The 15612-nt window shown below is 36.2% G+C and overlaps 1 protein-coding gene across 3 annotated transcripts in view; it reads left to right on the top strand.

Annotated features, from left to right (window-relative positions):
- The window catches only part of Grid2 (glutamate ionotropic receptor delta type subunit 2), a 1058508-nt gene that overhangs the window by 624128 nt on the left and 418768 nt on the right, over positions 1–15612 (top strand). For all 3 annotated transcript variants that reach the window (XM_042701886.1, XM_042701887.1, XM_042701885.1), the window contains 2 exons: positions 4641–4814; positions 9534–9695. In XM_042701886.1, coding sequence (XP_042557820.1) covers positions 4641–4814; positions 9534–9695 — 336 coding nt within the window. The remainder of the gene's footprint in view (positions 1–4640; positions 4815–9533; positions 9696–15612) is intronic.

Genomic DNA, 15612 nt, shown 5'->3' with positions numbered 1-15612 from the left:
TCAGATGTAGATTCAGACATATATATGATTTACAAATAAAGATAATGTATTGAAGTACACCAGTGGCTCACATCTATAATCCTAGCTTCCCAGGAGGCTGAGATCTGAGGATCATGGTTCAAAGCCAACCCAGGCAGTAAAGTCTGTGAAACTCTTATCTCCAAAGAAGCACTACCCCTGAGCAGAAAAGCTCAGAGATAGCTCCCAGGTCCTGAGTTCAAGCCCATGACCAAAAAAATTTAAAAAAGGACAATGGATTATTTACTTATGTACTTACTATGGACTTTCAGAAAATTAGAAAAATTTTAGGAATAAAAGTGTTTGGGGTAAGAATTCTGATTTTGCAAGTCAGCAAAATAGATTGAATCCTGAGTATAAAATTTATCAAGCTACAATTTTCCTATGCTTGGTAGATTGATTTGTATAATATTTTCTTACAGATTAATAATAAAAATTGAATGAGGTCTTAGTCAATGCTACAAATGACTCAATGAATGTATCACGGGAAGATCATTTCCTATTAAAACTCAGGTAGCACTTTCTATCTTTAGTGCTGAGTGCTAAGTTATTCCAGGAACACTGAGGGGTGAGGTCTTCAGAGGATGAATGATTTTCTTCTCCTTATGCAGAGATGTTAAAATAATTCCGTTTCCAGTTGTTTTTCCTACTTACCCCTGCACTGATAGTGAAGCATTTTAGCTCAGGTAAAGATGCCAGAAACATCTTACAAGTCTGTTTTTGCTCAGCCAAAATTTATATCTCTTAGTCAGTGTAATTCTCCTGTCAAACTGAGATGCATTTTTTTCTGAGATTTCCACAGGCAATGTGTACATTTATAAGATCTGTTTTAGTGAGGGTCTGATTTCTTCTAATTTTGTTAATATTGTTTTTGAGACAAGATCTCATGATGTAGCTCAGGCTGGACTCAAACTCAAAATAAATCATCTTGCCTGAGCCTCCCAGGTACTGAGATTCGAGGCATATGATACCATGCTTAGCTTCTCATACCTCTTAATTCTCTATTTACAATGAGTACATATCCATCAGGGCAGAAGGAAGGACCAAAGGGAAGGAAGCTTAGCAAACTTTCATGATAGCTTTTCAGATCAGGTGTTTTCCATTTCTATTTTTTTCTGTTAGGAAAGTAAGATTCAATGAAAACAAACAGTTCTCTGCACATTATACCACTTTTATGTTTAGGTGCTAAGAATAGAATTTAAAAAAGAATTTTCCATTGTAAAGTTTCCATTGCCTTTGTCTTGTGTTGGGTTGTTGTTTAGGTCATTCTCCCTATGGGTTATATTTGTGGGTTGGTTTTGTTTTGTTTTATTTTCTGCCTCTGTTCCAATCTTAGGAGAGACTGTTATCCCACTAGCTTTTGTATTTGGTTTAATTAGCTTGTAGATTGCATTCTTTAAAACTAAAGAATCTTTACAATCCTTATTTTTATCTGATATTAAATTCCTTCCTTTTTGGGGGGTTAGTAACAGAAAGAGACTTGGTTGTAATAATGCCATACATCCATGCAGTGTACCCTGAACAACTCCATGGCCTCCTTTATATTTCTATCTTTCCTCCTTTTTCAAACACTGCTTGGTGGCTTTCATTGTACTGTTTTTATATGTAGTTAGGTCTTCTTCTCTCCTCAGAATCAAAAGGTATATCCTCCCCTCAGTATCCCTTCCTTCCTCCCTCTGCCCCCGATTCACCCATAACACATTACAACAGGTGATCTGAACACTGGCTAGTTGTCTTGGAGATGGAGTGAACTTTTCTGCCTAGGCTGACCTTGAATCCTTACCCTCTAGATCTCAACCTCTAGCGTAGCTAGAAGTACAAGTATGAGCCCCTGGATACAAAGAAATAATTTTACAATTCAGATTCTTTAAGTTATTTAGAGCTCAGAACATTTTTGTGGGTCTCTATAGAAATTATTTAGCATATTTAGAAATTTGCAGGCTCAAGAAAGTATTTGCCTGGTGGATTACTTTTTTATAAGATTAAAAAAAACTTATCACTGAAACATTATTTTAAAAACAACATGAGAACAATATGATAGTTTTTTATTTAAAAATTTTACTTGTGGACTTTTAAATATAGTTCAATATAATCTTTCTTCCAGATAAAGTGATCAGTTGCCTATGTTTATGTAACACATTGATTCTGTCACCCTTTAAATAGACCTTTTGAGATGCAGAAGTAAAATTTCTGTAAATGTGAAAGAGTTCCCAATCAAGTTTTCATCTCACTACCACACTGATTTTTTGAGATCAGGTGTCAAAACTAAAATTGCAGGTGAAAGTTTTGAGACAGACTGTCTGTTGGTTTCATTCAGGATGGCAGATTCTTCCAGAAAATTAATTTCTTTTTCCTTCACACATAAAATAGGTGAAACCTATTCAATTCAAACTGGCATTTCTTCATATCTGCTTAGGTGTAGGCACCTGAGAACTTCAAACCTTGTGGAAAGTATAAAAAGTAACCATCTCTTTTACACGTGTTTGAAAGCATGACTCAAGACTCCTGAGAGATGACTTAATCATTTTTTACAGAATTATCAGATTGCTAAATATTGAAATAATGCATCTGTATAGTTTTCAACATTTGTGAATACCAACCAAAGTAATTTCTGTAAGGAATTATGAACTTCTTGTAAAAACTTTGGAAGTTTTTGTTTTTTTTCTGATAATAGTAAAATCTACAAATAGATTAGTGTCATTTCCCAATAGGCAAATTAGTTAAAATTTTGCCAAATATATAGTGGTAGTTCATTAAAAGTAGATTTTTTTCTTCTAATGTGCAGATTTATAGTCTGTCATGAATTGCACAGATAAAGCTGGTACTACTTAAATTTTGGATATATCTTTGTGTTTTAAAGCTAATAAGTGCTACTGTATAGTGTATACATTATGAGGAAATAGTACAATTTTTACTACCTTTTCATTAAAAACATAAAACTGCTTGATTATACAACATGAAAAAATTTAAACATTAAAATGTATTGGATAGCGATATTAATATCAATTAGGTTTAAAATTTTCAATGAAAAGATTAAAATGAAGTTGCCAGGACACTGTTGAATCTGTAAGCAGATGCCAGACAGAGCCTTGGGTGCCCATTGAAATGACACAGACTAAAGGAAAAAGAGGGTATTTTAAACTGAGATAAAAACATTTTTTATGGTGCATTAACAATTAATCGCCCAGAAATTTCTAATATTACACTGGATTTAGTGATGGGCAGGTGTTATTTTATTTTCAGAAAAATCTATATTTCATAAAGATCACAAAGAAAGGATGAATTTTATATTTGCAATAACTAATATATGTCTGAGACAAGCAGAAACGGTCAGATAAGTTGATGTTAGGCAAAATGAACCCCAAGATAAGGACTCAAATAGTTTTTCGTTCTTGCTATGGTTTCTAACATATTTATAAGATTATTTCTTTGTTGTTTGTATGTCTCTCTCCCATGGTATAACTCCTGTTTTCACTGTATTTGATGTTGGTATAATTTGGGGAAGGGAAGGGAAAAAACAAATTGGGATACAGGTGGACCCATTGCAACAATGAGATGTACAAGACGTTATGTCGAAAAATGAACTTTACAACTTTGGTGAAGGGGAGGGTGGTGGGAGGTGGCGGGAAGGTAGGAGTGGGAAGGGGAAACAAAGGAGGAGGCAACAATGCTTGATAAGAAATGTACTCATTACCTCGCTCATATAATTGTAACCCCTCTGTATGGTATTTTCACAATAAAAAAAAGAATTTTAAAGCTTTGAAAAAGAAAAATATACAGATACTTCTTTATATGTTATTAAGCCAAATCGTAATATTTAACTATGGGGTTATGTGGGCAGGAGAAAAGGAACTACACTTTTGAATTATGCACTCACCAGCACAGGGAAATTGTTTTTTCTCCCTTTACTAAGCCTGGCTCAGTCTTATTCACCAACAGAACTTTGCATCTTTATGTCAGGACAATGATAAACTACCTTACACATTCACAAACTATGAGAAATTTATTTTATCTATACCTTACCAAGAGAGACATATAAGTGAACTCTAATAATGATAAAGAAAAATATAATATTTTCCTCTTTGAGGGGAATTCACAAGTTGAGTTGAAACTCCTTTGTACAACTACTTAAAGATAATAGTAAAATAATATTTCCTCTTGCTCCCTGTAATCACCTCACTTTAAAAGCCTCATTTTTCATTGCTAGGAACAATTACTCATATATTGCAGCTACCTCCCTCGATCCTCAAAATATCTTGAAATCCACTAGTGAATAAGAAGTTATAACTGAACACGGTTTTGTGAGCTATTTCAAGTTTTCACCCATCCTGATAATTTTCTATTATATATCGAACATAACCAAGGGTTATTGCTATTAGTAAAGTGTGTTTAAGTCAAATTCTCTAGAATTTATTTAGACGTGAATCTGTATTATTGAAAGCACAGAAAGTAATGACAAATACCTTGATCATTTTAATGAGCATGAGCTGTTTTGCTTTGATAGGTGCTGAGCCTTCAGCAAATGTATTGCAGACTGCATTTCTACCTAACTACTTGCCTTTTTCCCCCCCTGTTGCTGAATTAAAGAATGTCTAATTCTTCTGCTACTACTTATCTTACAGGAAATAAACGATGCGGATGTACAGGAACTTGTAAGAAGGTCGATTGGAAGGTTAACGATTATTCGACAGACTTTTCCCATCCCCCAGAATTTAAGCCAGCGCTGTTTCCGTGGGAACCATCGGATATCTTCAACACTCTGTGATCCAAAGGACCCTTTTGCTCAGAATATGGAGGTATATCTGGGTTATGGGAGTTTTTTTTTTTTTTGGTGCAGAATGCATCATTGCCCACTTTCGGGAAGACATCTTTTAGGATTGCGCCGGGGTCTGGATTATGTGTTGTCATCTCAGAGCGATGTTGCTCCTCCACAAATTTAATAAGCTTGATAGGGAAAGAGTGCTGAGAAGCTGGGTCTTTTATTCCTTTGATCCTATTATAGAAAAATGTCTATTTCTTTAATAAAAATATAATAGTCAAAGGCTATTTCCTTCGGAGCAAGTAGATTCCTGGAACTTCTCAAGGTAGAGTCTGCGATTCATACTCCAAAGGCTAACCCCCACAACTACTAAGCTGGTTGCCTGGCCGTGCACAAAGGACACAGGCATTTATCCTTTTTAAAATGAATTTCTTGAAATCCATCGAAACTGTAGATGAGTATTTTTTTAAATAGTGACAAACTTTCAGCACAACATGTATATAAAATTCAAAAGCCTGCTCAGTATTGTCTAGTCATGTGCAAGCTGGGTAGGATATACTGGGATCCTCAGCCGTCAGAGAACAATGGAGAATTTGGATGTTAAGTCTCTAAACAGCAAGTAGAGAAAAAACACCGAATCCTGTGGCTCACTTATAAGAAGGCTCTTTAAATACTCACTTGGAGCATATTTTTTCTGAAGGAAAATCCCATCAGATTTTTCCTCTTTGCACAGGTGATTTCAAGCTGCCAATTTGCAGCAGGTTTTAGACACAGTAGGCATTGCACCAACAGCAGGAATGAGAAAGAGAACTCTAGCCAGGAAGAGCCAGAGAAAAAAGGAAGAATCAATCAGATAAACTGCATCTTACTAGTGTAGGGATTTGTGCTGAAGCAGCTCCTTAGATTACTACTATGCACAATGTTAGCATATCAGTGAGTACTTAAAAACAGTAACTGAGTATCTGCAAAGACATCAGTCACCATCAGCTTTAAAAATAAGGAAAACAATATATTCTATAAATGATATGTTCAAATATTATGGGAAATAGTACTTAGGAAATGTTCAGTGTGAACAATTTGAACCTAATACAGCCTTGGGAAGATTAATTCATACTTCTCTAGAAAATGAATCCCATAATCTCTCCTTCTTTAGTCACCTTTGAGAATCCTTAGATGAATTTGTGTTTATTCAGCTCTGTGTGTGTGTGTGTGTGTGTGTGTGTGTGTGTAATAATATGCTCGGCAGTACTGGGGTTTAAACTCAGAACTTCTTACTAGGCTGGAGCTCTACCACTGGAGTCATGACTCCAGCCCTATCCAACCATTTCTTAATGAGTACTAGCATTTAGCATTATAAGGAGTGGAAGTTCCTCACTGGATTTTAAGTGAGCTTAAAATAGATTACATTTAGGAGCTGGGATCATAAAATCTCAACCTGTACAAGTCCATCACACCTGCCTCTGTGCTTTGTGCCTCTGTGACTATTCGTGAATTTGAATGTAAGTGAGAAGGTAATTGTCAAAGTAAACCACCCTGGAGCCATAAAAAGACCTGTTCAAATTTTAGTGCCACTTTTAATGGCATGCTTATCATAATGGACACTTTACACATTAGTTGGTTGTGAATGTAATTGATGTGAAAATGGTGGAATTCTAAGTGAAGAAAAGCAGAAAGCACTTTTATTTAGAAAATTATGAAATATTAAAAACTGTTCTTGTCAAAGAAAGTAGCAGGAAGTGAAAGAAGAAACAAGAAATTAATGACTGACATCAGAGAGAATTTAAAAAAATCTTTGAGTGCACATTTGCTCAATGGCATATTTCTTCCATTTCAGTCTGCCAAGGAACAGGTATTTCACTTATTTACACAATCTTAAATTTATCTGACGCATACCCTCCTTCAACTCCTATCTTTAGACCTTATTCTTCTCCAACCCACAGTTGGAAGAGAATGGAACAATTCCTTTTTTTCTTTGAGAACTTGTTACATCAACTTTACTCTTATGTGTGATAACATTTTGCTAAATATTTAATATATAAATGGAAAACTGACACCTTTCTATGTGAAGATTTATATAAATGAGGGTGTGAATGCAGGGCTCTTGAATTTAAAATGGTCTGCTAAAAGCAGAATGCTTGATATAGATCCTTTCTCACTGAAGTAAGAGAAAGCAACATTTGTGATTTTTCCTATCGGTATTACCTCTGATTGGTAATGTGGGACCTATGGAAACAGTGCAGGCAAATATGACCACTGAGAGGTCAGAATTCAGAAGTGTACCATTTATAAATTTCAAAACAAGTGAACTCTAGATATAGTAAGACAACTACAAAGCCAATTAACCAATATAAAGAGAGAATGTTGTGGGACTATTTGAGTGGTTACCAATTTTGTTGTATGTAGAAAGGGAAATGGGATTTATTAAGAGCTGAAGACAAGCTTCATAAATTTCAATTAGTGCCCAAAAAACTCTTAATTGAACTTACGTTTCATAATAAAAAATGGAAAGATGATCCCTTTGGTAGGAGCAAGCCCTTTGCAATATATGATAAAGGAATTGAGCTATTTACTGCTTGGTGAAATTCATGTTAAGGAAAAGAAACAATTGAATATTCAAATTACACAGATAAATACTTTATTCTTGAAATGCAAGAGACTCTGCAGTCATCCACAAGATTCTGACCTCAGAGTTACTATTTTCTAATCACTACATGAATTAATATGGATAAAACGATGATCTGATTTACAGCTAACACAAAGCCTCAAGAGAAAACATATGATTTGTCACATCCTCAAGATAAAAAATTAATATTGAGTAATAAATCTGAAAGTTGAAATTGTACAGAGATAAAATTACAGGTTCAAGCTAAGGTTCAATGGCTCACGCTGTAATTCTAGCTACTCAAGAGGCTGAGAAATGAGGATCTCAGTTCAAAGCTAGTTCACATAGGGAAGTTTTTGAGATTCTTATTTCCAATTCACCACCAAAAAGCCTAAAGTGGAGGTCTAGTTCAAGTTGTAAATCACCAGCCTTGAGTGGAAATCCTAAGGAAAGCATCTAGGTTCACGCCCCAAGACTAGATGTATACACACACACACACACACACACACACACACACACACACACACACACACACACACACATACACAGTATGTTTTTTTAAAAAAACAATTGCACAAAGTCTAGCTGGAAGAGTCATGATTGGACAGTAGTTTGAAACTGTTGGAAGCAAATTCAGTATGATCATGGTACAAGCCTGTAAACTATTTAAATACAACCTTTGACTCTTATGTTAGAAGCCTTTGGCTAAGATCAAGAGATGGATACAAATTCTTTCATGATTATCTCCTAATCACACCACATCTGCACTAGCATGCTAGTTACTACACTTTTAACAGAAACATTGAAAAATGAGAAGACAGAAGGCAGAAAGTGAGATGTGGGAAAGCCTAGAAATCGTGTCAGCTAATGATTAGTGTAAGGACCAAGGGAGTTTCAGGGCAAGTGACAATATGCTGAAGATTGTTGGATGTTCAGTGCTGCCCGTGAGCAGTCATTATCACAGGGCAGCAAGAGAACATGGTGATTCTGTACAAGACCCTGACTTTTAGACATTAGCAGCACTGTATGTTTTTGCTCAGCAAATAATCATTGGTTTTGGTTGCAGCCAGAGAAATAATTTTTGTTTAAAATGAAATTGCCCCTTTGTGTGTTTATGTCTGCATGTGTGTGTGTGTGTGTGTGAGAGAGAGAGAGAGAGAGAGTGCATGTGTGTGTGTGTGTGTACATACACTGGCACTAGGGCTTGAACTCAGGATCTGGGGAGACATTAATTTCCATCATTCCCTTAATTTCTCAGATTTATTTTCTATCCGGACTTTCCTCTAAGAAGTAATAATGTAACATTTAACACCTTTGATTGACCTTCATGTTTTCTAAATAAATTCTAATTTCTCAGAAAAATAAGCACTTTTTATAATTAATTGATAATCTGCATAGTGATTCTTGCAAGACATAATTGTAACACCAGATTAACCTTAGCAAGATTCTGTTATAATTTTTTAGTCTGTATAGAAAAAAGATAATAACATCTCAGGAGAAGAAAGTGTAGCTATAAATTCACATTCACAAATTTTAAGTCCATGGTATTTGTCATATCAATGATTCATAATCAATGTGTATGCCTATGTTATTTTTGTATATCTTGCTCTTGTAATATGTATGAATGACTTGATTTCCTTTCCTTTCTGCATTACAGAAGAGCAAAAACCCAAATGCATACTCTGCTTCGTTCTGCGAACCTATAACTCTCATCTATATGAGATGGAGTTGATCGCATGTTGATTAGTTGATCTCATCTGAATAACTAAAAGGCAGGGATCTGCCATATTTAGAAAATGTATTATTCAGCATACCCTTGCAATCTTAAACCCTTAGATCCTTTACTCCTCAGACAGAAATAAGGGCCCATGATTTCTACAGCTTTGCGTCTGTGGAAGCTACGCTTTGTAGCTACTCTTTCATGACCGAGTAAGCCAGGCGTAAGGGGGAAACAGTTGAGTCGTACAATCAGACAAGACTGCATTTTTTCAATGGCAAAATTTCTTGGGAAATGTAAAAAGAAGCCTGCTTCACGAATAACCCAATAAACCAGCCATGGCTGGTACGTGTATGATCTCAGTTTAGAGGAAAGGTTCCTTATCCTGGGTGTCTGGCATTGGTGGTTTTAATGATCACTGTCTACTGTCTTTTCAGATTTCAAACCTGTACATTTACGACACGGTGCTACTGCTTGCTAATGCTTTTCATAAGAAGCTAGAGGACCGGAAGTGGCACAGCATGGCGAGTCTATCGTGCATCAGGAAGAATTCGAAACCCTGGCAGGGAGGGCGGTCCATGCTAGAAACCATCAAGAAGGTAAATACCCGCAAGCCCCTCGCTCATCCTAGTGCGCATGCCCAAATCAGTGTTGGACATGCTTGTAAAAGGGCCTTTCTTCGACGAAGAATATTTTAGGCATCTCAGAGCACAAAATGAGAAAGAAAAAAATATATATATACATATACTATACTATATAATATAGTATCCATTATATATGTATATTACATCTATACATATATAAATACTATCTATAAATATATATATAAAGGAATTATATATATATATACACATACACACATACACACACACATATATACATATATACATATATATATGTGTGTATATATATATATATACATATATATATATGTATATATATATATATATATATATATAAAGAAATTTCAGGATTTTTGTAACCATGTATTGCCCAAAAGAGCCCTTATTATTTTTACGTAGGAAATTTATGCAAGTAATAATGGCTGGTTGAGATATTATTTACCATGATTGTACCATTAGGATTTAGATACAACAGTTGTTTTTAGTTGTTGCTATTATAAAACTGTACTATCAACTGAAAAAATACCCTAATAGACTTACCTGGTCGTTTTCTTGTAAATGACACATGGTAAGACATTGTGACTTACTTTTTTAGGGGGGGATCATGCAGGGGTTTGGACTCAGGGCACGCATGCTCACTCAGCTTGCTTGCTTGGATGGTTGGTGCTCTACTGCTTGAGCCAGTCCTCTACCCGTGCTTTTTACTAGTCACCTAAGAGATGGTGTTTTCTCAGGCCTTTCTGCCTAGGCTGGCTTCAAACCAGAGTTCTCTCTAGTTCTCAGCTTCCTGCGTAGCTATGCCATGAGCCATGGGTGCCCAATTGATCACCTTTACCTTGTAAGGAAGACATGGCTGTGAGCAGTTAATACGTTAGAGCGCTGGGGATCTAGTTCTGCATTGCATTGCATTTTTCTTCTTCACTGTCAGGGTCACCTACCCGCTGTGACCCGCGTTGACATAGTTACCTTCGCCTTTTCACAAGGCCATTATTGTTGCTCCGCTCGTCTCGGTGCTATGAGCGCTCTGCAGTTTATTAACCTCTTTGTCATGTCGTCCTTGCTGACATTTTCCGTTTGTCTTGCACAGCTCCTTGGATTTAGAATGAAATGATTAATGAAACAAACAAATTACTCCCATACCCTTTACACAAAGAAGACAGCCATGGGAAGTTTATCTTCTTTATCTTATCCATCCTTTCCTTTTCTGAATATGTTTATCTTTCTCTCCTGGAACAACAATGACAAAACATCTGGTAATTTGAAGTATGCATTTATTTTAAAAAGTTAGAGAAAGAACACTAAAATTTAACATTGGCAGTGAAGTAGATATACAAACAAAACAAAAACAACGCTTCCACCCAAACCCAGAAAGTAGAAGAAATCTGTCATATGGAGAATCGCCTGGATGTTTCTATTGGTTCTCTTTGCTCTGTGCAAAAGAATCACTTTAATGAGTATTCAGACACTTATCAGCCAAGTACTTGAGAATTAAACTGTATTGAGTGTATTGGCAGAGAAACATCTTTCAACTGAGAACTGAGCAGATCAAATAGAAATCAAGGTGTTGCCAAAACCTCCCAGGTCTATCTGTGCAGAGAGCTGGCAGGTAGGAAGCCAGGGGAGGTTGTTGAACATGATTCTGATCCTGCCAATTTATTAATTCATGGTTTGGCTAGGACACAGAATCCTAAATATGGGCATTCTTCTGAAGCCTTCTAGCAAAGAGACTAATGGCTTAGGAGGTTGCTTAGGAGACACTTACCAAGAATAACAGCGGGGAAGAAAGAGAAACACCCTAGGTAGGTGTTCCTCACAGAGCCATTCACTAGAAAAATGTTGCTGTTAGAAAATTTAGAATCAAAACAGTGAATTACCATCATAACTATTCCATCTTATTTTGAGAACATTATTTATATATTTTTTTGTAAATCACACCATTTTTCAAAGGACTATGTTAACCCTATGAAGGAGAATCTAGGTTTGAACAATGTACACATCGCTGCTTTTTATCCACATGTCAACTTGATCTTCAAAATAGTGTTTGAGTTATTACATTCAGATGTTGAAGCTGTTGACACTACATACACCTAGACACTTAGAGTAAAGATCTATCTCACTAGTGGGTCCCAGCAGACCCATGCTGACTTGAGTCTACCAATTTGATACTAGCATTCATATTGCTAATATGAAATTGAAAGAACATGACATTTATGTCAGCTTCACATAAAATGAACATTATGTCTTCAATTCTAGTTGTCTTTTTAAATTTTCAGAAAATTCTATTTCAGATCTCAAATTAGAATCATTAAAACATCTTTTAAAAAACATGTTTTAAAAATAGATGTATTAAGGGTATTATTTGAAAATGTATTTTTAAATCTTATGATAAACAAGCCCTGTGTTTATTTTACTATTTGTGTGTGTGTGTGTGTGTGTGTGTGTGTGTGTGTCTGTGTGTGTGTGTGTCTGTGTGTGTGTCTGTGTCTGTGTGTGTGCGCTGGTACTCTGGCTTGAACTCAGGGCCTATGCACTGTCTGTTAGCTTTTACACTCAAGGCTGATGTTCTACCACTTGAGTGACATGCACTCTGGCTTTTTGCTGGTTAATCAGAGATAAAGTTTTCACACACTTTCCTTTATGGGCTGTTTTTACACTGTGATCCTCAGATCTTTTCTTCATAACAAGGTAAGAGTACAGGTGTGAATCATAGGCACTCCACTAGTTTGGTATTTTTATGCTTAAAATTTTGGTTTTTATTAAAAACATACTATTTTAGAGTGGTGTGGTATTGTAATAGTGTTAGTCTAACATTACTATGCTAATTTCAAGGTATAGGAAACAAATTCTCAAAAATCAAATGATTTGCTGAGGGTTACACAGATAATTAGTTTTAAATGCCAAATTTCTTGGCTCTTAATCTCATGTTCTTTGTTCCATATCACTTACTCTTTTCATTGTGAAAATCACTCCAGTGAAAATCCCTTGGTTAATATATAAACAAACTCACTAAGAAAGTCTGGAAATAAAAATTATGTGTTAGTATTATACAAGCCATATGTAAATTTCCCTATGCCTTTTTTTTTTTTTTTTGCAAAAGCTACCTTTAATTGTCATAGATATATTTTAGGAAGGATTTTTTATTTTTTCTAACTTAATAAATTGATTAAATTCAAGCAAGCTTTCAAACTTGTTTTTTTTTAAGCTAAGTGAGTCAAATCAATAAAGGCTGGGCAGCTATGGGAACATGAGAGAGGGAGGCATTTCCAAAGACAGACAAACACCACATCCAATGCTGAGAGCCACAACTGGAAAGCACTTGCCTGAAACACTTAGAAATTACTTTACCCAGTGCAGAATTACCAGCTTTCTCACAGGTAGCAAATTAGCATCATGCACTTGTAGCCTGGCCTATCTCTTTGTTGTTGTTGTTGTTTTTTTAACAGAGTTGCTAATTTCCCATTGTGTCTTAGTGATGATATTCCTAATAAATGAAGCAATTTCCAGGAGTGCACTTTATCCATCCATTCATTCATTCATTCATCACCCTTTCTACAGATACACATCAAATATCTCTATTAGGGTATGGACTGTACAAATGCACTTAAATATAAAATAGGTTAAAAAAATATAAAAATATAAAAATAGGTAGTGAATATTGATAAGCACACAGAAAATTGTTACCTAAGGCCAGATTCAACAAAAAGGACTAAGTAAGGTTGAAACAGGATTCTGTGGACCCTAGAAGGGTGTAATGTTTGGTGTTACATGCTCCTACCTGCTTTGTGAATGAGGCATGCATTTTCTACCAGGTCATGCTACCTAACCCACAGCTGAATTTCCATTTAGGAACTGTCCTGGGTAGATGGGAGCTGCTTCACTCGCTTCTAGGGAGCGTCAGGCTCCATAACCAGTCATGGCAGAACTCCCCTCCCTCACATAGGAATAATGATGGCTTGCCCACTGGACAGCCTAAGTGGCTATTTCATTCGTATCACACTTTTCACGTCTTCTGCCAAATGCCTTATCTGTTACTCTCTTAAGACCACCTTAAGCAAACATCCTTGCATATAAGTGCATCACCATCTCAGAGCTGTTTCCTGTAGAATTTGACATAAAACTGAAAGCACATTAGAAACATTTACAGGGACCTCGTAGCATTCTAATGGAAGCTTGAAAAGCAGCAGGCATGGGAGACGCAAAGCACTGGTAAAAGGATGCTCCAGGTGATGGGACATACTAGCTCTCACAGCTACTAGAAGAAGTCATGCGTGCTGTGACAAAAGCTGATTAATTTTCCAGTGTTTCCAGAACACATGGAGATAATTATTGGGACTGAAAAAGAGATTGAGTGAGGTGGGGGGAGGGGGGAAGAGAAAGGATTTACTTTGTGAATAAACCAAAGACAAAAAAGGATTTTTTACATTCGAGACAGAATATTCTTCCACCAACTGCCCAAAATAAAAATTGCGACTAAGTATATGTAAAAGAAATCATGGGCCATTTTCTACGTAGTCTATGCAAGCTAGCCAATTAGAATTCAATAGATCCTTAAATATTCTCACATTAGCCTAGTTGAACAATTTGTGTGACATCCTTGCGTTAATTGTGTTTAATACTGAAAAATAGAAAATGTCTGTGTTTGTTGAGTCACCCAAATCTTTAAGTACCAATATATTATTGGTATTCATTGACATTTATCAATCTTGATAAATGTTGACATCAGAGAAAACATATTCTGTGAATGGCACAAGTGTGATCAGTTCAACAAAAGGAGAACACCAACTGCTCTTGAAATATGACTAAAGATCCTATTAAGACCTAAGAGGCTGGGTGCCAGTGACTCACACCTGTACTCCTAGCTACTCAGGAGGCTAAGATCTGAGGACTGCAGTTCTAAACCAGCCTGGGCAGGAAAGACTGTGAAACTCTGATCTCTAATCAACTACTCAGAAAAAAACCAGATATGGCACTGTGGCTCAAGTGGTAGAGCACTAACCTTGAGCAAAAGAAGCTCAGGGACAGCGCTCAGGCCCAGAGTTCAAGCTCCAGGACCAGAAGAAAAAAAAAAGACCTAAGAGTGACACAGATCATTGAAAGCACTTAGAGGCATTCATGAATCCAGAGAGGCAAGAATACTCCAGGAATAGGGAAGGAAAAACAGTGCATGACAAATGAAGAGAATTTGAAGGCTTAGAGGAAAACCTCTGCATACATTAGCATCTGGCCAGCAATGGCAAGAAGAGAAGAGAAGGACTTACTTCCTTATTAGCTAAGAGAGATAGGGGAAAGACCATGTGGGTTTTGGAAACTATTTTCAAGCTCCTGATCTTTGTTCAAGGCCTCAAGTGACCATGAAATGTCTTAAAAACAAGATGGTGACAACACCAAATGACCATAAGGCTCTCATGAGGACAGTGGAGGATTGGTTCCACATCTGTCATTGGCTTAGACAGAGCCAGGGAGAGAGCACCAAGGAAAAGGCTGATGCTCAGACTTAAGAGTGGATCTAGGCCAGCCAGCGTATGCGCTGTGGGATGTAGGGGGAGTCAGCTCTGGGAGGTATTTAGGGGACTGAAAGCATTTGGTGATCAGTAAAGTTCTGTTAAGATGAGAAAGAATAAAACCATGATTCCAAAATTTATGCCATGGGCAGCATACATTTTTACGGAGACTGTTTTTTCATGCTTAATCTGAAAATAGATGAAAGAGAATAAGTTACATGAATAATAAAATAAATGATACAACATAGAATGACATATAATCAATAATAGTGGAGGCAAACAGCAATGGTAATAATAATAAAGTTCTCATCACATGAAGTTTTCTTCTCTGTTCTTTACATGTATTATACCATAATAAGGATTATAGTAATATCCTGGGGAGGGAATTACTA

Source organism: Dipodomys spectabilis, unplaced genomic scaffold, assembly GCF_019054845.1.
Source record: "Dipodomys spectabilis isolate Male_0828 unplaced genomic scaffold, ASM1905484v1 ptg000297l, whole genome shotgun sequence".
NCBI classification, from domain to species: domain Eukaryota; kingdom Metazoa; phylum Chordata; class Mammalia; order Rodentia; family Heteromyidae; genus Dipodomys; species Dipodomys spectabilis.
Note: the sequence above shows the minus strand (reverse complement) of the source record. Positions and strands in the feature narration are given on the sequence as shown.